This window comes from Rana temporaria, chromosome 2 (genome assembly GCF_905171775.1).
Source record: "Rana temporaria chromosome 2, aRanTem1.1, whole genome shotgun sequence".
In the NCBI taxonomy this organism is placed as follows: Eukaryota; Metazoa; Chordata; class Amphibia; order Anura; family Ranidae; genus Rana; species Rana temporaria.
Genome location: NC_053490.1, coordinates 209,601,519 through 209,629,428, shown reverse-complemented (window position 1 = coordinate 209,629,428; position 27,910 = coordinate 209,601,519). Strand labels below are relative to the sequence as shown.

General features: G+C 48.8%; 1 protein-coding gene across 3 annotated transcripts in view; it reads left to right on the top strand.

Moving 5' to 3' along the window:
* Positions 1-24,860: 24,860 nt before the first annotated feature.
* TMEM131 (transmembrane protein 131) overlaps positions 24,861-27,910 on the top strand; it is a 227,954-nt gene continuing 224,904 nt past the window's right edge. For 2 of the 3 annotated variants that reach the window (XM_040336325.1, XM_040336324.1), the window contains exon 1: positions 24,861-25,279. In XM_040336325.1, coding sequence (XP_040192259.1) covers positions 25,150-25,279 — 130 coding nt within the window. In that variant the 5' untranslated portion in view covers positions 24,861-25,149. The remainder of the gene's footprint in view (positions 25,280-27,910) is intronic. The other variant, XM_040336323.1, reaches the window with a different exon arrangement.

Below are 27,910 nucleotides of genomic sequence, written 5' to 3'. Positions count from 1 at the left end.
CAGCTGCTGACTTTTAAAAAATGGACACTTACCTGTCCAAGCGCGCCCGCCATGTCAGCAGCCGAGGCTGAGCAATCGCTCTGTCCTCTGCGGCTTCCGCCGCCATACTCGGTGAGGGAATCAGGAAGTGAAGCCTGACTTCTTCACTGCCCGATTCCCTACTGCGCATGCGCGAGGATCGCGGCGCGCCGTAACTGGCCCCCGCTCTCTCCTGGGAATAGTATTTCCCAGAAGACAGCGGCGGGGGGGGGGGGTTGACGTCACAGGCTGGATTCCCCGCAGGGATCAGACCCAGAAGTGGTGCAAAAAACATGATTCAGATAGGTATCTACACCCCCCTGAAAGGTGCCAAATGTGTCACCAGAGGGGGGGAGGGATCCAAAAAGCGGAGGTTCACTTTTTGTGTGAACCTCCGCTTTAAAGTAACAACATGGCACCACAAGCGCAACATGCATTTTAGCATGTTTGTCATGCACTTTCGTGCTGCTCAGGTATGAATGCAGCCTAGTGGCTTTGGGAAGCAAGTTAAATTGTTTGATTTAGTTTTACTTTAACCACTTAAGACCCGGACCATTATGCAGGTAAAAGACCAGGCCCGTTTTTGCGATTCGGCACTGCGTCGCTTTAACTGACAATTTGTGCGGTCGTGCGACGTGGCTCCCAAACAAAATTGGCGTCCTTTTTTCCCCACAAATAGAGCTTTATTTTGGTGGTATTTGATCACCTCTGCGGTTTTTATTTTTTGCGCTATAAACAAAAATATAGGGCCAGATCCACAAAAACCTGGCGTAACTTAAAAAATCCCATTTAAGTTACACTGCCTTAAAGTTTCTACCTAAGTGCCCGATCCACAAAGCACTTATCTAGAAATTTCAGGCGAGTCCCATTTAAATGAGGCGCGCTCCCGCGCCGGCCGTACTGCGCATGCGCGAAGTTACGTTACGCCGAGTTTTGTGGATCGCGCCGGCTTAAAAAAGTTGCGTCTGGAAAAAAAAATAAAAATGACAGCGTCGCTCGGCATGCATTCCTGAGGGAGAACTCCATGCCAATTTTCAAAGAAAAAACCGGCATGGGTTCACCCCCCAGGAGCATACCAGGCCCTTAGGTCTGGTATGGGTTGTAAGGAGACCCCCCTACGCCGAAAAATCGACGTAGGGGGTCCCCCTACAATCCATACCAGACCCGTATCCAAAGCACGCTACCCGGCCGGTCAGGAATGGGAGTGGGGACGAGCGAGCTCCCCCCCCCTCCTGAGCCGTGCCAGGCCGCATGCCCTCAACATGGGGTGGTTGGGTGTTCTGGGGCAGGGGGGCGCACTGCGGGCCCCCCCACCTCAGAGCACCCTGTCCCCATGTTGATGAGGACAGGACCTCTTCCCGACAACCCTTGCCGTTGGTTGTCGGGGTCTGCGGGCGGGGGCTTATCGGAATCTGGGAGTCCCCTCAAATAAGGGGGCCCCCAGATACCGGCCCCCCACCCTAAGTGAATGGATATGGGGTACATCATACCCCTACCCATTCACCTGGAGGCAAAAAGTAAAAGTTAGTAAACACACAACACAAGGGTTTTTAAAATAATTTATTATTCTGCTCCGGATGCCCCCCCTGTCTTCTTTATTAGCTCTATTACCAGGGGGGGCTTCTTCTTCCACTCTCCGGGGGTCTTCTTCCACTCTCCGGGGGGGGTTTCTTCTTCCGCTCTCCGGGGGGGGGGCTTCTCCGCTCTCCGGGGGTCTTCTTCTATCTTCGCCGCTCTCCGCTGTTGACTCGGCGAACCCCGGTTCTTCTCCAGCTGTCCGGTGCCTTCTTCTTCAGCGCTGGCTGCCTGCTATCTTTGTGTGTTAGCTCAATTTCTAACAGGCAGCCGGCGCGGTCTTCTGTGACGTCAGGGTCTTCTCTTCTGTTCTTCTCCCCTCTTCCGATGTTGCCTCGTCGCCTCTTGTCGCTGTAATGATGGAAGCGCGCCTTGCATCCCATTTATATAGGCATCACCGTCCCATCATGCTCCGGCAGGTACCCACGTGGTGGGTGCACGTGGGTAGGCACCCACCACGTGGGTACCTGCCGGAGCATGATGGGACGGTGATGCCTATATAAATGGGATGCAAGGCGCGCTTCCATCATTACAGCGACAAGAGGCGACGAGGCAACATCGGAAGAGGGGAGAAGAACAGAAGAGAAGACCCTGACGTCACAGAAGACCGCGCCGGCTGCCTGTTAGAAATTGAGCTAACACACAAAGATAGCAGGCAGCCAGCGCTGAAGAAGAAGGCACCGGACAGCTGGAGAAGAACCGGGGTTCGCCGAGTCAACAGCGGAAGAGGGGAGAAGATAGAAGAAGACCCCCGGAGAGCGGAGAAGCCCCCCCCCCGGAGAGCGGAAGAAGAAACCCCCCCCGGAGAGTGGAAGAAGACCCCCGGAGAGTGGAAGAAGAAGCCCCCCCTGGTAATTGAGCTAATAAAGAAGACAGGGGGGGCATCCGGAGCAGAATAATAAATTATTTTAAAAACCCTTGTGTTGTGTGTTTACTAACTTTTACTTTTTACCTCCAGGTGAATGGGTAGGGGTATGATGTACCCCATATCCATTCACTTAGGGTGGGGGGCCGGTATCTGTGGGCCCCCTTATTTGAGGGGACTCCCAGATTCCGATAAGCCCCCGCCCGCAGACCCCGACAACCAACGGCAAGGGTTGTCGGGAAGAGGTCCTGTCCTCATCAACATGGGGACAGGGTGCTCTGAGGTGGGGGGGCCCGCAGTGCGCCCCCCTGCCCCAGAGCACCCAACCCCCCCATGTTGAGGGCATGCGGCCTGGCACGGCTCAGGAGGGGGGGGGACGCTCGCTCGTCCCCACTCCTTTCCTGACTGGCCGGGTAGCGTGCTTTGGATACGGGTCTGGTATGGATTGTAGGGGGACCCCCTACGTCGATTTTTCGGCGTAGGGGGGTCTCCTTACAACCCATACCAGACCTAAGGGCCTGGTATGCTCCTGGGGGGGAACCCATGCCGGTTTTGTTTTTATAAATTGCCGTGGAGTTCTCCCTCGGGAATGCATACCAAATGCTGTCGCTGGAATGGGCTTTTACATGGTGTGACTAGTTTACACTTTGTAACACCAGCCCTAGTTTTACACTTGCAAACTAAAACTTACGGCGAAAAAACGAAGCTGGAAAGCTTTGTAGATCGCCTTAAGTGCTAATTTGCATACTAGAAACGGCATTTCGACTCGAAATTCCCCCAGCGGCGGATGCGGTACTGCATCCTAAGATTCGGCAGTGTAATTCAATTACACATGCCGGATCTTCTGCCTAACTTTGGAAAACTGCTTCTGTGGATCAGTTCCAAAGTTAGGACAAGGGATACGATGCAGTAACAGCAGTTACTCCGTCGTATCTCTTTTGTGGATCTGGCCCATAGTGTAAATTTTGAAAAAAAAACAATGGGCCAGATCCACAAAAACCTGGCGTAACTTAAAAAATCCCATTTAAGTTACACTGCCTTAAAGTTTCTACCTAAGTGCCCGATCCACAAAGCACTTATCTAGAAATTTCAGGCTGTGTAACTAAAATTCCGCCGGCGCAAGGCGTTCCTATTCAAATGGGGCGAGTCCCATTTAAATGAGGCGCGCTCCCGCGCCGGCCGTACTGCGCATGCGCGAATTTACGTTACGCCGAGTTTTGAGGATCGCGACGGCTTAAAAAAGTTGCGTCGGGAAAAAAAAAAAAAAATGACAGCGTCGCTCGGCATGCATTCCTGAGGGAGAACTCCATGCCAATTTTCAAATAAAAAACCGGCATGGGTTCCCCCCCCAGGAGCATACCAGGCCCTTAGGTCTGGTATGGGTTGTAAGGAGACCCCCCTACGCCGAAAAATCGACGTAGGGGGTCCCCCTACAATCCATACCAGACCCGTATCCAAAGCACGCTACCCGGCCGGTCAGGAAGGGAGTGGGGACGAGCGAGCGGCCCCCCCCTCCTGAGCCGTGCCAGGCTGCATGCCCTCAACATGGGGGGGTTGGGTGCTCTGGGGCAGGGGGGCGCACTACGGGCCCCCCCACCTCAGAGCACCCTGTCCCCATGTTGATGAGGACAGGACCTCTTCCCGACAACCCTTGCCATTGGTTGTCGGGGTCTGCGGGCGGGGGCTTATCGGAATCTGGGAGTCCCCTCAAATAAGGGGGCCCACAGATACCGGCCCCCCACCCTAAGTGAATGGATATGGGGTACATCGTACCCCTATCCATTCACCTGTAGGCAAAAAGTTAGTTAGTAAACACACAACACAAGGCTTTTTAAAATATTTTATTATTCTGCTCCGGATGCCCCCCCTGTCTTCGTTATTAGCTCAATTAGCAGGGGGGGCTTCTTCTTCCGCTCTCCGGGGGTCTTCCACTCTCCGGGGGTCTTCTCCGCTCTCCGGGGGGGGCTTCTCCGGACTCCGGGGGGCTTCTTCCATCTTCTCCCCTCTTCCGCTGTTGACTCGGCGAACCCCGGTTCTTGTGCAGATGTCCGGTGCCTTCTTCTTCAGCGCTGGCTGCCTGCTATGTTTGTGTGTTAGCTCGATTTCAAACAGGCAGCCGGCGCGGTCTTCTGTGACGTCAGGGTCTTCTGTTCTTCTCCCCTCTTCCGATGTTGACTCGTCGCCTGTTGTCGCTGTAATGATGGAAGCGCGCCTTGCATCCCATTTATATAGGCATCACCGTCCCATCATGCTCCGGCAGGTACCCACGTGGTGGGTGCCTACCCACGTGCACCCACCACGTGGGTACCTACCGGAGCATGATGACAAGGGGAGTGTAGAGGAGGGCGGGGAGTCTACTGACATCACGACTCCACCCACAGAGCTCCAGACAACAGATCCACCCACAGAATCTGCAGTTTTTCAGTTTTTATAACAGACAGAGGGGAAACATTTGACAGGTAAGGATACATGCAGGAGGTATCTATATCCTTATAAATCAGCACTATGGCAGTAGTTTAGAAAGGATGAGAGTGGGTTTACATCCACTTTACCCACTTGAGGACACGCTCACGACTATATACGTCCTGTTTTTAAAGATGGATATCTCGGTAACGGCAGCAGCTGCTGCCACAACCGAGATATCCATCTTTTCCTTGAGCGGTCCTGTAAACGATAATGGTGGTCTCCGCGGCGGATTCGCCGCGAGATCACCGTTATCGGCGACGGGAGAGGGCCCTGTCCCCTGCTCGGCTGGGTTTACGAGTGAGGGCAAGATGGCCCCCACCTGTCCCCATAGCATAGCAGATCTCATATTTAAGAGGACCTGTCATGCTTTTTTCTACATTCCTTGTAATAGGAATAAATGTGATCCATTTTTTATTTATTTTTTTCAGTGTAAAAATTAATAAATTAATAAAAATAAATAAAAAAACAAAAACATTTTTTTTTTAAAGAGCCCGTCCCGACAAGCTTGCGCGCAGAAGCGAACGCATACGTGAGTAGCGCCCACATATGAAAACGATGTTCAAACCACACAAGGGAGGTATCACCGCGATCGTTAGAGCGAGAGCAATAATTCTAGCCTTAGACCTCCTCTGTAGCTCAAAAGATGCAACCTATAGAATTTTTTAAACGTCGCCTATGGAGATTTTTAAGGGTAAAAGTTTGACGGCATTCCACGAGCGGGCGCAATTTTGAAGCGTGACATGTTGGGTATCATTTTACTCGGCGTAACATTATCTTTCACAATATATAAAAAAAATTGGGCTGACTTTTCTGTTGTCTTATTTTTTAATTCAAAAAAGTGATTTTTTTCCAAAAAAAGTGCGCTTGTAAGACCGCTGCGCAAATACGGTGTGACAAAAAGTATTGCAATGACCGCCATTTTATTCTCTAGGGCAGGGGTGGGCAATTATTTTTTCGATGGGGCCACATGAGAAACTAAAAATATTTTGGAGGGCCGGGCCAAAAGGCTAAACTCAATACTGCATAAAATCAATTGTATTTCTTTATAAAAAGCAGTAAATATCATTGTTGGACAACTGGTACGAGTACTTGTTATAGACATGGCACAGGAGGGGGACAGAGGCTGGGGACATGGCACAGGAGGGGGACAGAGGCTGGGGACATGGCACAGGAGGGGGACAGAGGCTGGGGACATGGCACAGGAGGGGGACAGAGGCTGGGGACATGGCACAGGAGGGGGACAGAGGCTGGGGACATGGCACAAGAGGGGGACAGAGGCTGGGGACATGATACAGGAGGGGGACAGAGGCTGGGGACATGACACAGGAGGGGGACAGAGGTTGGGGACATGACACAGGAGGGGGACAGAGGCTGGGGACATGACACAGGAGGGGGACAGAGGCTGGGGACATGACACAGGAGGGGGACAGAGGCTGGGGACATGACACAGGAGGGGGACAGAGGCTGGGGACATGACACAGGAGGGGGACAGAGGCTGGGGACATGACACAGGAGGGGGACAGAGGCTGGGGACATGACACAGGAGGGGGACAGAGGCTGGGGACATGACACAGGAGGGGGACAGACGCTGGGGACATGACACAGGAGGGGGACAGAGGCTGGGGACATGACACAGGAGGGGGACAGACGCTGGGGACATGACACAGGAGGGGGACAGAGGCTGGGGACAGGCAGCCACTGTTTAATCAATAACAATTGATTAAACAGTGGCTGCATGTGATGGCACAGTGGCTGCGTGTGATGGCACAGTGGCTGCGTGTGATGGGCACAGTGGCAACAATTGATGGCACAGTGACTGCGTGTGTTGGCACAGTGGCTGCATGTGATGGCACAGTAGCTGCATTTGATGGGTACAGTGGCTGCGTGTGATTGGCACAGTGGCTGCGTTTGATGGGCAGAGTGGCTGCGTGTTATTGGCACAGTGGCTGCGTGTGATTGGCACAGTGGCTGCGTTTGATGGGCACAGTGGCTGCATTTGATGGGCACAGTGGCTGCATTTGATGGGCACAGTGGCTGCGTGTGATTGGCACAGTGGCTGCGTGTGATTGGCACAGTGGCTGCGTGTGATTGGCACAGTGGCTGCGTTTGGGAACAGTGGTGACAATTGATTGCACAGTGGCTGCATTTGATGGGCACAGTGGCTGCATTTGATGGGCACAGTGGCTGCGTGTGATTGGCACAGTGGCTGCGTGTGATTGGCACAGTGGCTGCGTTTGGGAACAGTGGTGACAATTGATTGCACAGTGGCTGCGTTTGATGGGCACAGTGGCTGCATGTGATTGGCACAGTGGCTGCGTGTGATTGGCACAGTGGCTGCGTTTGATGGGCACAGTGGCTGCATGTGATTGGCACAGTGGCTGCGTGTGATTGGCACAGTGGCTGCATGTGATTGGCACAGTGGCTGCGTTTGGGAACAGTGGCAACAATTGATTGCACAGTGGCTGCGTGTGATTGGCACAGTGTCGACAATTTATGGTGGCACAGTGGCTGCGTGTGTTGGCACAAGTGGCTGCATGTGTTAGCACAGTGGCTGCGTGTGATGGGCACAGTGACCCCTCCCGCCCCTGCCTACTGTTATCACCGCAGCGGGGAACATTACAGACAGCGTTCGTTTGAACAGCTGTTTTCCCCGCTGCGCATAGACACTCCCCCTTGGACGGATCTGTCCAATCGCGAGCAAGGGGGAGTGTCTATGTGACTCCCCCTTGCTCGCGATTGGACAGATCCATCCAATCGCAAGCAAGGGGGAGTCACATAGACACTCCCCCTTGCTCGTGATTGGACAGATCCGTCCAATCGCGAGCAAGGGGGAGTCACATAGACACTCCCCCTTGCTCGCGATTGGACAGTTCCGTCCAAGGGGGAGTGTCTATGCGCAGCGGGGAAAACAGCTGTTCAATGAACGCTGTCTGTATTGTTCCCCGCCGCGGTGATTAACGTGGCAGCGGCGGCGGCGGGGGGGGCCGGATTAAAAGGTCCGCCAGGCCGTAGTTTGCCCAGGTCTGCTCTAGGGTATGGGTCTGCCCAGGTGTTCAGGAACTACAATTCCCATCATGTCTAGTCATGTCTGTGAATGTCAGTGTGTTACAATGCCTCATGGGATGTGTAGTTCTACAACAGCTGGAGTACCGTAGTTTGAGGTTCCCTGCTCTAGGGTGTTAGAAAAAAATCCGCTGTGATTGACAGCAGCGCCAGCCAATGGCTGCGCTGCTATCAATCCATCCAGCCTAGCCAATCAACGGCCAGGCTGGGATCCGAAGACCATCACATGGACACGCGCGGGACTTTCTAGGGGTCAGGTAAGTAAAACGGGGGTTCGGGGGGCGGTACCATCGGATGTTTTTTCACCTCTTCATGCATAGGATGCATGAAGGTGAAAAAACATTTACCTTTACAACGCCTTTAAGTGGTTAAGGCTCATTTACACTAGCGACAAGCACTGCCGCTCCTCTGAAAAGCAAGCCATGTGCATATTTTCAGGAGCATTTAACTTCACCATCTGTTTTAACCCCCTAAATGCCACTCTGATGCAATGCAACCCCATACGGATGCAGTGCAGTTGCAGCTCGGCCCAATAAATAGGTCACGCTCAGGCAGTTGCAAGCCCTGCAGAAGCACTTGGTCACAATAGTGCAGAGCCGACCCCATAATGGGACCGAGTGGTACCATGGGTACCAGGCGGCACTTTCAGGGGAGCGGTAAGTTGCCGCCCGCCGGCCATGCTGTTCCGCCCGATCCACTCCCCCTGCATTTAATGTGTGACATAATTGTAATCCTTGCCGCCGCGCAGTCCTGTGGAGGAAGACGAGGCGGCGCTGGGAGGTTGTCGCAACCTCGATCATCCAATTGTTTGGTCAGTAGGTGGTGTGCTCCCCTCCCCTGGCTCCTCCCCTTCTCCCGCGCTCTGCGAATCTCCTACCAACTGTACCATGTGCAGAGCGCGGATAATGCTGAGCAGCTCCTTGACCTCATCCAGGATGGACGCCGGCCATAGTGTAGAAGACCTGCCAGAGCAGCGCGATCATCGGCCAGGTACTGTGCATGATGTGGTCCACTGCCCGACACTGACAGCATCCGATTTCACTCCCTGAACAAGGGCGCTCGAACATCCCTGCTACCAGCTGCTTGTGATGACCTCACACACAGCCATAATGCTGTGATGCCACCTACTGTCTCCTGTTATCATCATGCTCCTCGTCATCCCCCTGTTCCTGGCATCCCAGTGGGATGCCAGGAACAGGGGGATGACGAGGAGCATGATGATCCCACCACCCTACCTCTGAGGCCTGTCATACATTTTATCACCCCCTGTCATCTCCATCCTCCCTGTCAGCTTCCTACCACCCACCCCTGTCATCTCCATCCTCCCTGTCAGCTTCCTACCACCCACCCCTGTCATCTCCATCCTCCCTGTCTTCTTCCTGCCACCCACCCCTGTCATCTCTATCCTCCCTGTCAGCTTCCTACCACCCACCCCTGTCATCTCCATCCTCCCTGTCAGCTTCCTACCACCCACCCCTGTCATCTCCATCCTCCCTGTCAGCTTCCTACCATCCACCCCTGTCATCTCCATCCTCCCTGTCAGCTTCCTACCACCCACCCCTGTCAGCTTCCTACCACCCACCCCTGTCATCTCCATCCTCCCTGTCAGCTTCCTACCACCCACCCCTGTCATCTCCATCCTCCCTGTCAGCTTCCTACCACCCACCACTGTCGGCTTCCTACCACCCACCCCTGTCATCTCCATCCTCCCTGTCTTCTTCCTGCCACCCACCCCTGTCATCTTCCTACCACCCTACCCTGTCAGCTTCCTACCACCCACCCCTGTCATCTCCATCCTCCCTGTCAGCTGCCTACCACCCACCCTTGCAAGCTTCCTACCACCCACCCCTGTCAGCTTCCTACCACCCACCCCTGTCATCTTCCTACCACCCCCTGTAATCTTCATACCACCCCACCCCCTTAAATTTACTGGTGCACATCACATATGATGGACGCAGGGCCATTTTTTTTTGGGGGGGACGCACGTAGCTGGTCTTGCCTAGGGCGCCAAATTGCCTAGCACCGGCCCTGCCTGATCTGTTTTTTTTTTGCGAGACTGCGACATTGCGGTGGACAGGTCAGACACTTTTGACACATTTTTGGGACCATTCACATTTATACAGCCATCTGTGCTATTAAAATGCACCGATTAATGTGTAAATGTCACTGTCAGGGAAGGGGTTAAATGTGTTCCCTGGGAGGTGTTTCTAACTGGGGGGTGGGACTGACTGGAGGAGGAGAGAGATCTATGTTCCTAATCACTATGATATAGCCATGACAGGTCCTCTTTATACTCCTACATACATGTATAGAGCCATGACAGGTCCTCATTATACTTCTATATACACGTATAATGCCATGACAGGTCCTCTTTATACTCCTATACATGTATAGAGCCATGACAGGCCCTCTTTAGTTTTAATGATATCAAATAAAGGATGTGGGGGCATTTTGGTGGGCGTGATTTTTTTTCGGGGGGGGGGGGCAGCATTTTATTCTTGGTACCAGGCAGCACAATGTCTTGGGCCGGCACTGCAATAGTGGTCGGAGGTGGTAAAACCTTGTGGTTGGGCTGCGGCTCCTCAACTGCTCCCCCTTTAGCTGTAGTGGCTGTGGGTGTACACATTCCAGACTCATGGCAGGATTTATATCCCCTGTCACATTCGGTGAGCATTCTTGCCCCCACCCCAATGTGTCCTTTTCAAATTAAAAGAGACACTCAGCAGCTGCAGTATTTGTAGTTGCTGACTTTTAATATTTTTTTTTGTAGGAACTCTGCTTTAAGGGAACAGAATAATTATTTTTTTCTAGGGTTAACAATCGCTTTAGGGACAATTATGGCACCAAAGCGGCCCACAATGAAATTGAGTTTGACACCCCTGCTGTATGCCATATGCTCTAATAGTATGAGCTTTTTTTTTTTTTGCGTAGTCTGCCATTTTTGGCCACATAGACTTCAATAGACGTGCCTGTACTTCTGTAGAACTGCTCCCCATTGCCCAGCCCAGGAAAAAAAAAGCCTGAAGTTTGATCCACATGCAAAAAACCTTGTAAAACACCGGTAGTATACGCTTCTAAATCACCAGGAAAGTGCTCTGCTCTGGTGTAAATGCAAGCCTAAAACTGCGTACAAAAAAACAAACAAATTGCATACCGAATGGTGATCTCAGAAAAACCTCTTGTATTTATTTAGTCATTATTCTGCTCAGTTGTTTATTTTCTTGAAGCACTAGTCTGAAGTATTTGATGATGTCGTGGATTGCATGACAACACTAATAAAACATTGTTGCAAATGCACTGTGGCTGTGAGCAGCTGTAATTATGGATTACTCAGACAATATCAGTAAATAGATCACGTTTTCCTGCCATTGTTTGGAAGCTTCGGTGTGTTGACGCGTGTACCTGCTATGCCTTGTGACTCATAGGAATGCAAAGATTATCAATAAAGGCAGTAGATAGAGCTTTGGGTGTGCTGTCACTAAAATCTGCCAGTGCCAAAATGCTTGCCGTTCTGGCATAGCTCTGACATTTCCATTCCTTATTTTCCTTTTGGACCATAAGGCCCCTTTCACACTGAGGCGCTTGTAAGGCTACTTTCACACTGGGGCGGTAGGGGCATTGGTGGTAAAGCACCGCTATTTTTACCAGCACTTTACCATAGTTTTTGCGGCACTATTAGGCCACCAGCGGGGTGCTTTTAACCCACGCTAGCGACCGAGAAAAGGGTTAAAGCCGCCCACAAAGCGGTGCTGCAGTGCCCATTGATTTCAGGGTGTATTCACCGCTCCTACAGCACCTCAAAGCTGCGGCTAGCAGGACATTTTTTACCTTCCTGCCAGTGCACCACTCCAGTGTGAAAGCGCTATTTTTAGTGATAAAGCGCCTCAGTGTGAAAGCAGCCAAAACAGGTGCTTTTGAAGAGCTTTCCATTCATTTGACTGGAGAGGGGTGTTTTTTCACCGCCCTGTCAGCGCACTGCCCCAGTGTGAAAGCATTCATTTTCATGAGCTCTTCAAGGTTTTTTAGGGTGAAAGCACCTGAAAAGCGCCTCAGGGTCTAACTGTCATGCAGGCCTTTTTGGCCAGTAGGAATCTGTGTGAGTCAGGAGGAGCAGACAGAATCTGTCAATGCTTTGCCTGTTCAGAGTACTGGCATTTGGCCATAGCAGATGTTTTCTTTAGAAAGCAGTCACAGCCTAAGGCTGCTTTCACACTGGGACGTTGCGCCAAAGTTTTTGCGGCACTATTCGGCCGCTAGCGGGGCGCTTTTAACCCCTGTTAGCGGCCAAAAAAGAGTCAAAACCGCCCGCAAAGCGCCACTGCAGCGGCGGTTCGGCGGCGCTGCCCATTGATTTTAATGGGCAGGGGCGCTTTAGGAGCGGTGTTTACACCGCTCCTACAGCGCCTCAAAGATGTGGCTGGCAGGACATTTTAGAGCGTCCTGCCAGCGCACCACTCCAGTGTGAAAGCCCTCGGGCTTTCACACTGGAGTGAAAGGAGAGGCTCTTTCAGGGTGCTTTGCACGTACTATTTTTAGCGCTATAGCGCCCCAGTGTGAAAGTAGCCTTAGATTTACCTTCAACCAAGGGCCTGCCTGATTGCATACAAATTTAAAGTGTTTATGTTTGACCTCCTATTATATGGTTTTGGTAAATCCAAGACACATGTGTCAAACACAAGGCCTGTTGGCTGAATCCAGACCATCTCATGTGGCCCTCAAACTCTCCTGCAGCTGCGGCACCTCCCTGTTCTCCGCCCCTACCTTGTCTCAGCAGTCGGCAGCAGAGAGGAGGACAGAACTCGTCCTCCAGATCCTCTTGTCTCTGACAAAACCCTGTCTCAACAGTCAGCAGCAGAGAGGAGGACAGAATTCCTTACACAGACCCTGTACCTCTCTGTGCAGCCACAGCACCCCCTTGTCTCGGCCTTTCCAGCTCCGCCCCCCACTTCTTCTCGGCAGCAGCACATTTGATATGCGGGACGGTGGGGGATTCTTGTCTTCTGATGGTGGGGTGGCCCTTGACATCTGGTTTAAGGGGGGGTGGGGTGCTCTAAGACATCTAGTCTTACAGATACAACTGGCCCTTTGAGTGCAACCATAATGCATGATGAAATTAGGTTTGACACCTCTGATCTGAGGGAAAATTGTATAATGTATGGCCAGTAGGGTTGCCACCTCATCCCTCTAAACCTGAACACATATGAATTACACAGGTTCTTAGGCTAATTTACTTACCAGTATTCTGCAGAGAGGAACACTAACTCTCTTTATAGAAGCAGTAGTCTCTCCGCAGAGGTCGAACATGTGCATTGCCTCATCAGAGCTAGAGCTCTCCAATCAGTGGGGACCATGTGCTTTGGTGAGTGAAGAACTATACGCCTCACTCAGCAGAGGATCCATCTCTGCAGTTTGCTGATGAGGAACATACTTTTCTACTCAATGGGCTAGATCCAGTGAGAGAGTACGCCGGCGTATCTACTGATACGCCGGCGTACTTTCAAATTTCCTGCGTCGTATCTTTAGTTTGAATCCTCAAACCAAGATACGACGGCATCTGGGTTTGATCCAACAGGCGTACGGCTTCGTAGATGCAATACTTCGGCGTCCGCTGGGTGGAGTTTGCGTTGTTTTCCGCCTCGGGTATGCTAATTAGCTTTTTCCGAAAATTCCACGAACCTACTCGCGGCCGTAGCATTCTCTTACGTCGTCTCTAGTCGGCTTTTTCCGGCGTATAGTTAAAGCTGCTATTTTGCGGCATATAGATAGACTTGCCATGTTAAGTATGGCCGTCGTTCCCGCGTCGAAATTTGAATTTTTTTTTTTTGCGTAAGTCGTCCGTGAATAGGGATGGACGTAATTCACGTCTAAGTTAAAAAAAATGACGTCGCTGCAACGTCATTTCGCGCAATGCACGGCGGGAAATTTAGAAACGGAGCATGCGCAGTTCATTTGGCGCGGGGACGCGCTTCATTTAAATGAATCACGCCCCCTATCCGCCGATTTGAATTACGCGCCGAGAGATACACTACGCCACCGTAACTTACGGCGCGAATTCTTTGTGGATTCAAAGAATTCAAAAGTAAGTTACAGCGGCGTAGCGTATCTCTGATACGCTGCGCCTATCTAAATGTACGTGGATCTGCCCCAATGTGTGGCTAATTTAACCACTTCCAGACCTGCGCACGACGATGTACGTCCTATTTTTAAAGATTGATATCTCGGTAACGGCAGCAGCTGCTGTCACAATCGAGGTATCAATCTTTAGTGTGCGCGGTCTGGAATCCGATAATGGCGGTCTCCGCGGCGGATTCACCGCAAGATCGCCGTTATCGGTGGCGGGAGAGGGGCCCCCCCCTCCCGCCGCTCTCCCGCGCCCTCCGCCTCTTACCGGAGCCGTCGGTAGCGGCTGAGGCGATCGGATGCTGTCGGCTGGTGAGCGGGGACGAGACTGAAGGAAAAATCTCCTTCGCCCGTCCCCATAGCTCGGCTGGGCGAAAGTGACGTCAAAACGTCAGTCCCGCCCAGCCTCTTAAAGAGATAAATTTTTTTTTTGGTCATTTGAAAAAATGACATTTTTTATTTTATTTTTATTTTTTGCATTTAAGCCCAAATATGAGATCTGAGGTCTTTTTGACCCCAGATCTCATATTTAAGAGGACCTGTCATGCTTTTTTCTATTACAAGGGATGTTTACATTCCTTGTAATAGGAATAAAAGTGATCAAATTATTATTATATTTTTTTCAGTGTAAAAAATAATAAAATAAATAAAAATAAATAAGAAAACAAAAAATTTTTTTTTTAAAGCGCCCCGTCCCGACGAGCTCGTGCGCAGAAGCGAACGCATACGCGAGTAGCGCCCGCATATGAAAACGGTGTTCAAATCACACAAGTGAGGTATCACCGCGATCGTTAGAGCGAGAGCAATAATTATAGCCCTAGAGCTACTCTGTAGCTCAAAAAATGCAATCTCTAGAATTTTTTAAACATCGCCTATCGAGATTTTCAAGGGTAAAAGTTTGACGCCATGCCACGAGCGGGCGCAATTTTTAAGCGTGACATGTTGGGCATCATTTTACTCGGCGTAACATTATCTTTCAAAATATATAAAAAAATTGGGCCAAATTTATTGTTGTCTTATTTTTTAATTAAAAAAAGTGAATTTTTTCCAAAAAAAGTGCGCTTGTAAGACCGCTGCGCAAATACGGTGTGACAAAAAGTATTGGAATGACCGCCATTTTATTCTCTAGGGTGTTAGAAAAAAAATATATAATGTTTGGGGGTTTTAAGTAATTTTCTAGCAGAAAAAACTGTTTTAGTCTTGCAAACACCGAATCTGAAAAACACCTAAGGTCTGGAAGTGGTTAAGCTGTAGGTTCTGTTGGCCTTTATTCCAGTGTTGCTCACCACCTCTTGAAAAGTGAGGACAATAGACTGGAGAACAAATCCTCTTCCAGTTTGGGAGAGTGCAAGCATATCTAGTTGATGATCTAATCAGACTAAATAGTGTTGTAAATAAAGACAATGACAGAAATACTCCACAACATTCACAGACGTATAGCATAGTTTATAGAGCAATAAAAAATGTTCAACGTACTTCTAAGTGATTGGAATAATGATGTTCTTAACAAGGTTTCAGTTTTATGTTATGTGATAAAATTCATGCTTTTAAAGCAGACTGAACTCTCTCATTCAACATTAACTATTTTTAATCCTTATGCTGTTAGCACCTGATTGTAACTTTTTTGCTATTGGGGCGTTTGTGTGTGCTTGTACCTGAGCCCCGCTCTGTCAGTCCATTGACACACAGAGCCCCCGCCCACTCCCTCCTCACTGGCTGCGATTGACAGCAGCAGGAGCCAATGGACCCTCAGGCTGTACTCTGAGCCAATGAGAAGGGAGAGAGCTGCTGCTCTTCTGCACAGCACGGGTTTGAGATGGGGCTCAGGTAAGTGTAAAGCCCCATACACACTGTAGGACTTGTTGACAACAAACTTCAAAATGAGCAAGTTTTCAAAAAAATCGGACCGTGTGTACGCTCCATCGAACAAACTTTTTTGGTTTTCATCGGACAAAAGTTTGCTCTGCAAACGGACAAACTTTTCGGCAACAAAAGTCCTACGGTGCAAAGTCCTATCGTGTGTACAGAAATCCATCAGACTTTCGTCCGAAGTACAAACACGCATGCCTAGAACCAATGTGAAAATCAACCAACAATAGGCCATCGCCCTTCAGATAAAAATCCACAGAAAAGTTTGTTTGAAGTCTGATCGTGTGTATGAGGCTTAAAAAGGGGCTGGTGAGGGAGCTGCATACAGAAGGGTTTTTTACCTTATGCAGATGTAGCGCCTGTGTACTTTATGGTACCGGTGCTAGTTAAATTTAGTGGTAGATCAGAGTGTAGTTAAACTCTAATCCAAATTGTTAAAGTGGAAGTAAACCCTCCTATTGTTTTCAGCCAAGGAAGCGGCCATCTTGGCCTCTGTTTAATCTGCAACTGCCATGATGGTGCACATGTGATCAGTTATGAAACCAGCCATTGGATGGTTTGACAGTTTGGTTGAGAGCACAAGCAAATGTGACATCTAGCATTTCCGGCATGCCGGGAATGTTAACTGTTTTTTTTAAACTATCAAATAGATGGGTTTACTTCCGCTTTAAGTGTAAAACAGGGTCTCTGTCTCAGCTTGGCTGTGCTGTAGGCTATTCTGTTGCATTGGGGTGCTCTTCCCGCCCCTGTGCGGTAGATGGCAGCAGTGGAGTCTAGGTTTGGGTGCTCTTCCCCAGCAGCCAATCAGGAGGGTTTGGCCTCGCTGTGCATGCTGGGGGAGGGTATTTATGGGGCAGACGCCATTGGTTCAGGGTCTTCTTCTTTGTGTGGCACCCACATCAAGGCGCCCCAGCATTATGGCCTACCTGGCCGGGGCATGCGTGCCACGCGATGTTCCTGGACCATGTTGGCCCGGAGCATCTGAACAGCGTCGGGAACCCAGTGATCGACTGGGTTCCCACCTTTGAGGATCCCAAGCTGTATTGCTGTTCGGTGGGGAGTACGTCTGAGGAGTGCCATTGAGAGGCTGGCGATCCAAAAGTGCCTGGACAAACCACTGGGGATCAAGGTAGCCGGACACTGAAGGATTGATCACCTGTCAGTCGGTACCTGAGCGTCAAGTTGAAGGAGATCCAAGCGTCATTTATCTAAGGAGGATTGCCTCCGTAACTACAAGTCAGAGAGGGCCTGTGGCAGAGGTGTCTCCCTGACGTTCACCAAGGAGGGTCTGTGGCAGGGACTTTATCCTACAAATGTTCGAGTGATACTCCGGCTGCCAGGTCAGTGAGAGAAGCCTGTCCATGTACACTAAACCCACTCAGGCAGGAGTGGCGCAGAGAATTGTTTCGCTTGGGAGCAGGACTGTTTCCCTATCATCACGCCTGAATCTGCTGTTCTCCTTTCTTCTTCAACTTTACTTTCCTCACCACAAGTTTATTGTTTTTACCCGGCTGGGTAATAAAGAGCACAGCAAAGAGCACCTGTTGTGGACATTCCTTTACTTCTACCAAATGCAATACACATCATTCACCCCTAGGAATTCGGGGGAGCCATGAGGTAATCGTGCCACCCGCATCAACCAGCAGCTCCTCCGGGGGTAGTGCTACACAGAGAATGGATTAGGGTAAAAAAATGTGTACCTTTAGAACCACTTTAATTCTGCATACACACAATCGGACATTCCGACAACAAAACAGTGGATTTCTTTTCCGACGGAATGTTGGCTCAAACTTGTGTTGCATACACACAGTCACACAAATGTTGTTGGAAAATCCTGAACGTCAAGAAAGCGGTGACATACAACTCTACGACGAGCCGAGAAAAATTAGGTTCAATGATTCCGGGCATGCATCTAATTGATTCCGAGCATGCTTAGGATTTTTGTGCATCGGAATTGCATATAGACGATCGGAATTTCCGACAAGAACTTTGGTTGTCGGAAAAATTGAGATCCAGTTCTCAAACATTTATTATCGGAAATTCTGATAGCAAATGTCTGATGGAGCATACGCACGGTCGGAATATGCGACCAAAAGCCACATACAAGGGTTGCCAACTTTACCAAAGTGAAATTTACTAATAAAACACCAAAAATTTACTAGCATGGCCAATTTTTTACTGACATGACACCACTGGGCATGCTGGAGAAGGATACTTAAGGGGCCCTTGCCCGCCTCGTGGCCCTCCTGGCATGAGGTAGATGCCCATGCTGTCCCGAGGCTACATTTCTGCCTGGTAGGCCTAGTTGTCCTGACTGGGGCCTATGCTTGAGGTGATCCTGTGCTGTCTGTCCTGCAGGAGGAAGCCACTTAATGGAGGAAACCAGGAACTGCCCCGGAAAGGACCGAGCGGAGGGAGAGGCCTGGTAACTTAGTGAAGGATGCACCGTAGCCTACAATACCTTACAGTACGCCGGGTTGGCTTAAAGGCTCTAGAACTGTAAGGCTGGATCTCTGGGTACCAAATCCTGTGGCAGAGGATTCCAGAATCCCTCATGTGAACTTGCAACCAGTCTGTGGCAGAGACTGAGATTATTCTTGTTCGTGCATCATCCCAGCTGCTAGGCCAGGTGAGAGGGGCCTATCCGGGTGAGCAATACCCACTCGAGAGAAAGTGGTGAGTGTGACTTCGAAGTTTAGCAATTCCCCAGTGATCTGCCTTGTGCGCCTGAACCTTCCCCTGATCCTTCATCCCTCTACATGTTGTTTGGAAAAAAAAGCGAAAGAAAAAGGATTTGTAACTTGTGGACATTGAACTTTTTACAGACTCTCAACGCCTAGACAACGGGGAACGAGGTAACGTGCAGGCCCAAATCTAAACCAGTAGCTCCTACGGGGGTAGTGCTACACCAGGTAGGCACCAACTTCACCAGAATAGAGCTTCTAGATTCGATCTTACTTTTGGTGTTAATAGTGAACAGGCCAAAAAGAGGAGAATCTCCCCAACTGGAGCGCACAGACATCAATAAAAAACTGACATTTCAGTTGTCAGCTGCCAAAGTGACAGTAATGCATTCTGTCTTTAGAACCATTTTAGTAAATAGATAGGAAGGTATAACATGGAAGGGTGGGGGGTTAGTGATCGAGAGTCCTAGTAGGGATACAGCACCTCATCCCTGGGTTGGTTAAGAAAAGGGATTGGAGGGGTTGGGGGGATTATCACGGTGCCAAGATAGAAACCAGACAAGTTATTTTATATCAAAAGTAGAAAATATTTATTAGGGTTTTACAAGATAAAATATGATTCAAGATACAAATAGAGCAAAAATAGATCGTGGGAGCAATTTCAAGAGATATGTTTTTTGATTGAGTCAACCCTACTAGTTTCGCCAGACACTGGCTTCTTCAGGGGAATTAAGACAAGATCGTCTCTGTGAGATACTCTAAAATGAAACAAAACAGTTTTAGCACACACATACAATGTAAATTACATTAAATATATAAACATTGTTATACAAAATTTTGAGAATATGTATGGTATATAAGTTTGGCTGGGATAGGTGGTGAGGCATTAGAGACCATAGTTCCTAAAAAATTAAGGTGCGCACAAGCTAACCAATACTCCCCATCACCCCGTGCTAATCAACCCATGGGAGGGGTTGACAGCATTATCCTAGGGTAGAAGAATGCAAAACCTACCCTTAGCTTCATATACAGCCCGCCAAGGTAACCCCTCAGGGTAGATGTTAAGGTCCTGACCCAAACGAGGTAGCTGATATATTAAAGAAATATTGAAAAACATTATTGGAATATAATACATTAAAAAAACAAATTTTAACGCAAAAAAACAGGAATAGTTATGTCAGAAGAGATAAGCCAAGAGAGATTGTCTAAATAATTCCTGCTTTTTTGCGTTAATATGTGGTTTTTTAATGTATTATATTCCAATAATGTTTTTCAATATTTCTTTAATATATCAGCTACCTCGTTTGGGTCAGGACCTTAACATCTACCCTGAGGGGTTACCTTGGCGGGCTGTATATGAAGCTAAGGGTAGGTTTTGCATTCTTCTACCCTAGGAAGGTATAACATATTTACTTGTTTTAAACCTTTTTTTAATTTCTTCAGTTGCTTCCTGGTTTCTGCCCAAGAGTCTTCATGGGAATTTTTTTTTCTTTCATCTGCAGAATGTTTTTTTTTAGTTAAACACACCCTTCAGCCTGCTTGCCAGAGCTAAGAGCAGATGGATTCTTAGGAAGTAAATCCATCCTTACTCAAGAGATTGAAAGTGGGATGGATGTCCTTCAATGTGATTTCTCAACAAAATAAAGCATGGGGACATGAACGAGTGGATGAGTTTGCTTTAAATATTAAAAATGAATTAAATAGGGTTATGCCTCATACACACGACCGATTGCCATGAGAGCTTTTGGCTGGGAAACCCAGCTGTGTGTATGCTCCATCGCAGTTTTCCTGACAGGAAATGTTCTCTTTTTTCCCGCCGGGATTCCTGGCGGTTTTAAGCTGGCAGTTTACCTATGGGGAGAACCTGCGGTGGAGCATACACACGGCCGGGTTTCTCGACCAAAGCTCTCATGGCAGTTTTCCTGCCGGGAAACCCGGCCCTGTGTGTAGGGGGAAAAAGCTACCGAGCAGGTTCTTACCGCCGGGAAAACCAATCGTGTGTACAAGGCATTACAGTTTGTGGTGCTCAGATACAGTTTAGTTCCACTTTAAAGGGCATAAAACTGATACTCCTTAAAGTGGTTGTAAACCCATATAGGTAGATTCAGGTACAATGGTGCAAACTTGCGGCGGCGTAGCTTAGCGTGTTTAGGCTACGCCGCCGTAAGTTAGCTAGGCAAGTACATGATTCTCAATGTACTTGCCTGCTAATATACGGCGGCGTAGCCTAAAGCGGGCGGGCGTAAGGGCGCCGAATTCAAATGTGTGGAAGGGGGGCATGTTTAAAGTTAATAAGGCTTGACCTTACGTTTTTGACGTTTTACTGTTAGTGCGCATGCGCCGGGCGCCTACATTTCCCAGTGTGCATTGCGGCTAAGTACGCCGCACGGGCCTATTGATTTCGACGTGGACGTAAATCGCTATTCGCGGACAACTTACGCAAACAACATAAACATTTCGAATATCGCGGCCATACTTTAACATTGTTATTCCACCTAATAGATGGAATAACTTTCGGCCTGAAAATGCCTTACGGAAACGGCGTAAATCGACTGTGGCGGCCGGCCTACGTTCGTGAATCGGCGTATCAACTCATTTACATATTCTATGCCGACCGCAATGGAAGCGCCACCTAGCGGCCATCCGAAATATTGCAATCTAAGATAGGACGGCGCAAGCCGTCGTATCTTAGATATGTTTAAGCGTATCTCTGTTTGAGCATACGCTTAAACATACGTTGGCGTAGATTCTGAGTTAGGTCGGCTTATCTACTGATAAGCCGGCCTAACTCTTACTGAATCTACCTAATACAGACCACTTTTACCTACAGGTAAGCCTATATTAAGGCTTACCTGTAGGTACAAGAAATATCTCCTAAACCTATACAGTTTAGGAGATATTTGCAAATGACAGGCACTGATGTCTACGGCGCATGCGATACCCGGAAGTTACTCCAGGAGAGATGGCGGCAACGTAGGAGGGGAACGAGGACCGCTGCGGGGGCTTCGATCTCAGGTAAGTAATTCATAATGAGCTAGTATGCTATGCTATGCATACTAGCTCATTATACCTTTGTCTTTCAGGGTGTATTTTTTTTTCTAGAGGCTTTGCATCCTCTTTAAGAATGGTAATAATGCAATCATTTTGACTGAGGTGCTTCATCTGGCTTCCTTATTTTTCTCCAGGCTTATGGTCATCATGTTCTGGACATTCTCCCAAAGTTTGGCTGGGTAATCATTTTCACAGAATCCAATTCCACAACTTACGAGCACCTACTGCTATACACAGGTTCCTACCACATATTTTCACATGGTGCAAGGATTGGTAAACTTAGTACTTTGGTTTTCTGAATCAGACAAAAAAAATCAGTGCATGACATTTTACCATGCAGATGGAGCCTTGATCAGAAGATATTCCTTTCTTACTACGTAAAATATAGTCTTGGTAAACCACTCTGCTCATCTCAAGGGCCCTCACCCTTTAAATTCCTAAAACGTTCCTGTGTTTCGTTTTCAGTGCCAGAAGGCATATACATGTCCTCAGACAAAGGTTTTTGGATTCTGTGTTATGGATCTGAACGCAGCACATACTTACACACCTGTGTAAATGTTTCCATTGAAAACAGTGCAGCTGCATTCAGATCTGTAAATAAAAACACTTGTAAATAAAAAATTACAACCGTGTGAATGTAACCTAGTGCTGCAAAAAACATTACACCCATACACACACGCATAGATCCAATGACCCCTTGGAATACATAAAAATACAAACATACATACTTACCTCCATGCTGCAGCATCGATGTCATGCTGCAGGTGTCCCACATCAGCTCTAAGCCTGAGAACTGAACATTCACATGACTGCTGATATCTCAGCTTTCAGTCTTCTTGGAGTGGAGAGCAGTAACTGTCAGTCACCACTCTCTGCTTCTCTAGTGTGCATGAAGCTGGTGGGGGTGGGCAGGCCCGGATTTCCCAAAAGGCCACTGAGGCCAGGCCTTGGGGCGGCAGGGCTCTAAGGGGCGGCAGTGGCATGGAGTCCCCCGCCGCCCGGAACAAACAATTAAGGGCGGTAAGTTATGGGGGAATCCGCTTGCTCGTTAACAAGTGATTGCGGCGATGTCGCCGAAATCACTTGTAAAATATGTGCTCCCGTCCGTCCGTCCCCCCCCCCCGCCCGCCCACCCCACATACCTCTCTCTGCTGGCTCTGTCTTCGCCCCGGCCACCGAGTCTGTCTCCTGTCCCTGCTGCCGATGTACACAGTGAGAGGGGAGAGCTGTGCTCTTCCCATCTCAGCTGTGACATGCGTTCTAGCACAGTGCTAGGACTCCTGTTTTGGAGGTGACAGGGTCAATAAAGAGAACATGTCACCTCCAATTGCTATCACACAGGAAATTGTTTTCTCCTGTGTGATAGCAAAAAAGTTAAGTGATTTTTTTTTTTATAAAAAATAAATAAATAATAAGAAATAATAATTAAATTAATAAAATAAAAAAGTAAAGTATAAGAAAAATAATAAGAAAATGATACAAAAATTTAAAAAAGTAAGCGACAAGCTACAAATAAATAAAAATAAAAAAAGTGATAAAAAAGTAAAAAAACAAACAAAACATATTTGAACTAACTGTGCCGCACATTCTCCATTGATTTGAGGGGGGGGGGTTTGGTTGGCGGGGAGGGGGTGCATTGTGGAACCTGGCCTTGGGGCGGCAGGGAGAGCAAATGCGGCCCTGGGGGTGAGGTATATGCAAATAGCTAAAGGTGGAACCAACTGGGTGGTTGTTTTCTCATTTCTCAGTCCTTGGCAGACCGCAGTGACGTCTGACGTCACTTCCGCCTAACGGCCTTAAAGGGCCAAAAAAAATTCTGTTAAAGGGAATTTTTTTTTTTTTTTTTTGCATTTAAACGTAATTGAGAGATCTGAGGTCTTTCTGACCCCAGATCTCTAAATCAAGAGGCCCTGTCATGCTAATTTCTATTACAAGGGATGTTTACATTGTTCCTAATAAATATAAATGATAACAAAATTAAAGGGACAGTGTAAAAATAAAAAGTAAAATAATAAAATAAAAAAACACTTAAAGGAGTTCTCTAAGCTAAAACTTTTAACCCCCGCTGTGCCCGGGCTGTAAAACTATACAAAATAAACTTTCACTTACCTGCCTACGATCCCCCGTTGTTCCGATATCGCCGTCCCGTTCTCCGGTCCCGGTCTCTTCCACTTCCTGCGGGTCGGTGACTCACAGTGCGCTCAGCCTATCAGCGGCCGTGACGGGACATTGCTGCGGCCGCTGATAGGCTGAGCGCACTGTGAGTCACCGACCCGCAGGAAGTGGAACAGACCGGGACCGGAGAACAGGACGGCGATATCGGAACAACGGGGGATCGTAGGCAGGTAAGTGAAAGTTTATTTTGTATAGTTTTACAGCCCGGGCACAGCGGGGGTTAAAAGTGTTAGCTTGGAGAACTCCTTTAAAGTGCCCTGTGTTCGTGCACAGAAGCAAACGCATATGTAAATTGCACCTACATATGTAAACGGTGTTCAAACCCCACATGTGAGCTATTGCCACGATCATTAGAGTGAGAGCAATAATTCTAGCACTAGACTTTCTCTGTAACTCTAAACATTTTTAAAACGTCATCTATGGAGATTTTTAAGTACCATCGTTTGTGGCCATTCCACGAGTGTTCGAATTTTTAAAGCATGACATGTTAGGTATCTATTTACTCAGTGTAACATTATCTTTCATATTATACAAATAAATTGGGCTAAATTTACGTGTTTGAAAGACTGCTGCGCAAATATTGTGTGACATAAAATATTGCAATGAACACCATTTTATTTTCTAGGGTCTCTGCTAAAAAAATATATATATAACGTTTGGCAGTTCTAAGTAATTTTCTAGAAAAAAAAAATACTAATTTCAACTAGTAAGCAAAAAGTTCCAGAAAGGCCTGGTCCTAAAGTGGTTGAACGTTTTTCAGCAACAAAGCAGAATCAGCCCTGTTGTGAGCTGACTTGGTAGGTATCCATTGCTCTTGATGTGTACACCTGACAAGCCCAATTTGTGTCATCCGGCGCGTGCTCCCAACATGTGCGCAAGAGGTGAATGTTCACATAGATATGCAGCCATTCCCTGACATGCGTGTAATCTCGAGCGCTGTCCACCAGGTGTCGCTGTGGACGACTCCCTGCATTCAGAGGCGGCGCTGCCTGTCACAGGAAGCGGATGTTTGCGGCTACAGCGTTACTGGTGTGAGGAAATGAAAACACAGGTAGACGCTCTGGCCCCTGAATATCTATTGCTCTGGTGGAGTCCGGTTGAGACGCGAGCAGTTGGAAGAGAGTGAAGAATTGCCGGAGTTGTTGAGAGACTGCACGGAGAAGAGTGCGGTGACAGAGCCGGGCTGGAGGAAGAGGAAGCTGGCGGAGTACATTCACATGCTGTGTTCCTGAGAGAGCAGTTCACCTGTCTGTACACTTTACCATGGCCAGGACAAGCAACCTGCTGCAGCACCAACACTGCCACTGCTGTGCCCGCCGGAGCGCCTATTCTGGGATATACAGCCTTCTCCTGACTCTGGTCACCCTGCACAGTGCCAGCAGCCACACCGAGGGTGAGTGCGCACTGACCTCAGCTCCTAGGGGAGAGGGTGTACAGGGGACACAACCCACACTAAACTGTGGGGTCCAGGTCAGCTCCTTAGGGCCCAGGTACATTGGGGTGGAACGGCCATCTCCTTAGGTCCCAGGTACAGGGGGCCAGCCATCTCCTTAGGGCCCAGGTACAGGGGGCCAGCCATCTCCTTAGGGCCCAGGTACAGGGGGCCAGCCAGCTCCTTAGGGCCCAGGTACAGGGGGCCAGCCAGCTCCTTAGGGCCCAGGTACAGGGGGCCAGCCAGCTCCTTAGGGCCCAGGTACAGGGGGCCAGCCAGCTCCTTAGGGCCCAGGTACAGGGGGCCAGCCAGCTCCTTAGGGCCCAGGTACAGGGGGCCAGCCAGCTCCTTAGGGCCCAGGTACAGGGGGCCAGCCAGCTCCTTAGGGCCCAGGTACAGGGGGCCAGCCAGCTCCTTAGGGCCCAGGTACAGGGGGCCAGCCAGCTTCATTCAGGTACATTGGAATGGAGCGGTCAGCTCCTTGAGGGACCAGGTACAGTGGAATGGAGCGGTCAGCTCCTTGAGGGACCAGGGACATTGGAGTGGACCGGTCAGCTCCTTGAGGGACCAGGTACAGTGGAATGGAGCGGTCAGCTCCTTGAGGGACCAGGTACAGTGGAATGGAGCGGTCAGCTCCTTGAGGGACCAGGTACAGTGGAATGGAGCGGTCAGCTCCTTGAGGGACCAGGTACAGTGGAATGGAGCGGTCAGCTCCTTGAGGGACCAGGTACAGTGGAATGGAGCGGTCAGCTCCTTGAGGGACCAGGGACATTGGAGTGGACCGGTCAGCTCCTTGAGGGACCAGGTACAGTGGAATGGAGCGGTCAGCTCCTTGAGGGACCAGGTACAGTGGAATGGAGCGGTCAGCTCCTTGAGGGACCAGGTACAGTGGAATGGAGCGGTCAGCTCCTTGAGGGACCAGGGACATTGGAATGGAGCGGTCAGCTCCTTGAGGGACCAGGGACATTGGAGTGGAGCGGTCAGCTCCTTGAGGGACCAGGGACATTGGAGTGGAGCGGTCAGCTCCTTGAGGGACCAGGGACATTGGAGTGGAGCGGTCAGCTCCTTGAGGGACCAGGGACATTGGAGTGGAGCGGTCAGCTCCTTGAGGGACCAGGGACATTGGAGTGGAGCGGTCAGCTCCTTGAGGGACCAGGGACATTGGAGTGGAGCGGTCAGCTCCTTGAGGGACCAGGGACATTGGAGTGGAGCGGCTGGCTAGCTCCTTTGAGGGCCCAGGTACAGAGGACATACTAGCACATTATGACAAAGTTACTTGCAAACAGAGTGCTGTCACAGCTCACCCAGTGCTTGTATGACATAATTTGACTAGGCCTGGAAACCATATAGTAATTGAAGACACCAAAAACAAAAGTTTAAAACAAGTACAGTTGTGCTCAAAAGCTTCATTTTGAAGAATTGGTAATATACAGTATGCACCATTTTTAAAGAAAACATGAGTGGGCAGGCAAAACGCATTCATTTTATTTCTTATGGGGGTTCATATTGAACTAACTGTAGGTCATAACAAAATTGCACAATCATAAAACAAAACATGGCAACAAGTAAACTAATGAAGTCATCCCTATTTAAAAGTCTGCATCCCCTTAGTTCCTAGTACTGTGTATTGCCCCTTTTAGCATCAATGACCGCGTGCAGTCTTTTGTAATAGTTGTCTGAGGCCCAGAATTCTTGCAGGTGATATAGCTGCCCATTCGTCTTGGCACAATGCCTCCAGTTTACTGGCAAAGTCTTTGGTCGCCTTGCATGAATCGCATGTTTTGGATCTCCCCAGAGTGGTTTGATGATATTAAGGTCAGGAGACTGTGATGACCATTTTATACTATTTTAGTTGACTCAAATATGACAAACAATTCAGATGGCTAAAATGGGATTTTATTCAAAAGATAAAAAAATGTACTGTAGATTTTAGTCTACTAAAATACAAATAAAGCTAAAATAGCATTTCAGTCAGGACTATAACGAAATCAACATTTGATGTAAAAATGAACACTGATTTTAATTTTTTTTTTGTGGCATTGGAGCAATAAAGACTTCTTTCTGACGACTCGACCATGCAGCCAATCGCCGTATTGTGCTCCTTTCAAACAACCTGACCTTGGCTTAGTCTGACCTTGGCTTGGTATCAAGAGATCCCCAAATTTTCCAGTTAATAAGTGATTGAACAGTACTGACTGGCATATTCAAGGATTTCAATATATTTTGATGTCCTTTTCCATCTTTATAACGTTTCAATACCTTGTTACGCAGGTCTTTTTTATAGTTTAGTTATTTTTCACTCCCCATAGCTCAGTATCTAGCCTGCCCAGTGCATTAACAAGAGAGCTAACAAACTCACTGACTATAGAGACACTAATTGCAGTTAAAGCCACAAATGTGGAAATGTAACCTTTTTAATTGCATTTTAACCACTTCAGCCCCGGACCATATTGCTGGTCAAAGACCAGGCCACTTTTTGCGATTTGGCACTGCGTCGCTTTAACTGACAATTGCGCGGTCATGCTTTTTTTGCCACAAATAGAGCTTTCTTTTGTGGTATTTGATCACCTCTGCGGTTTTTAGTTTTTGCGC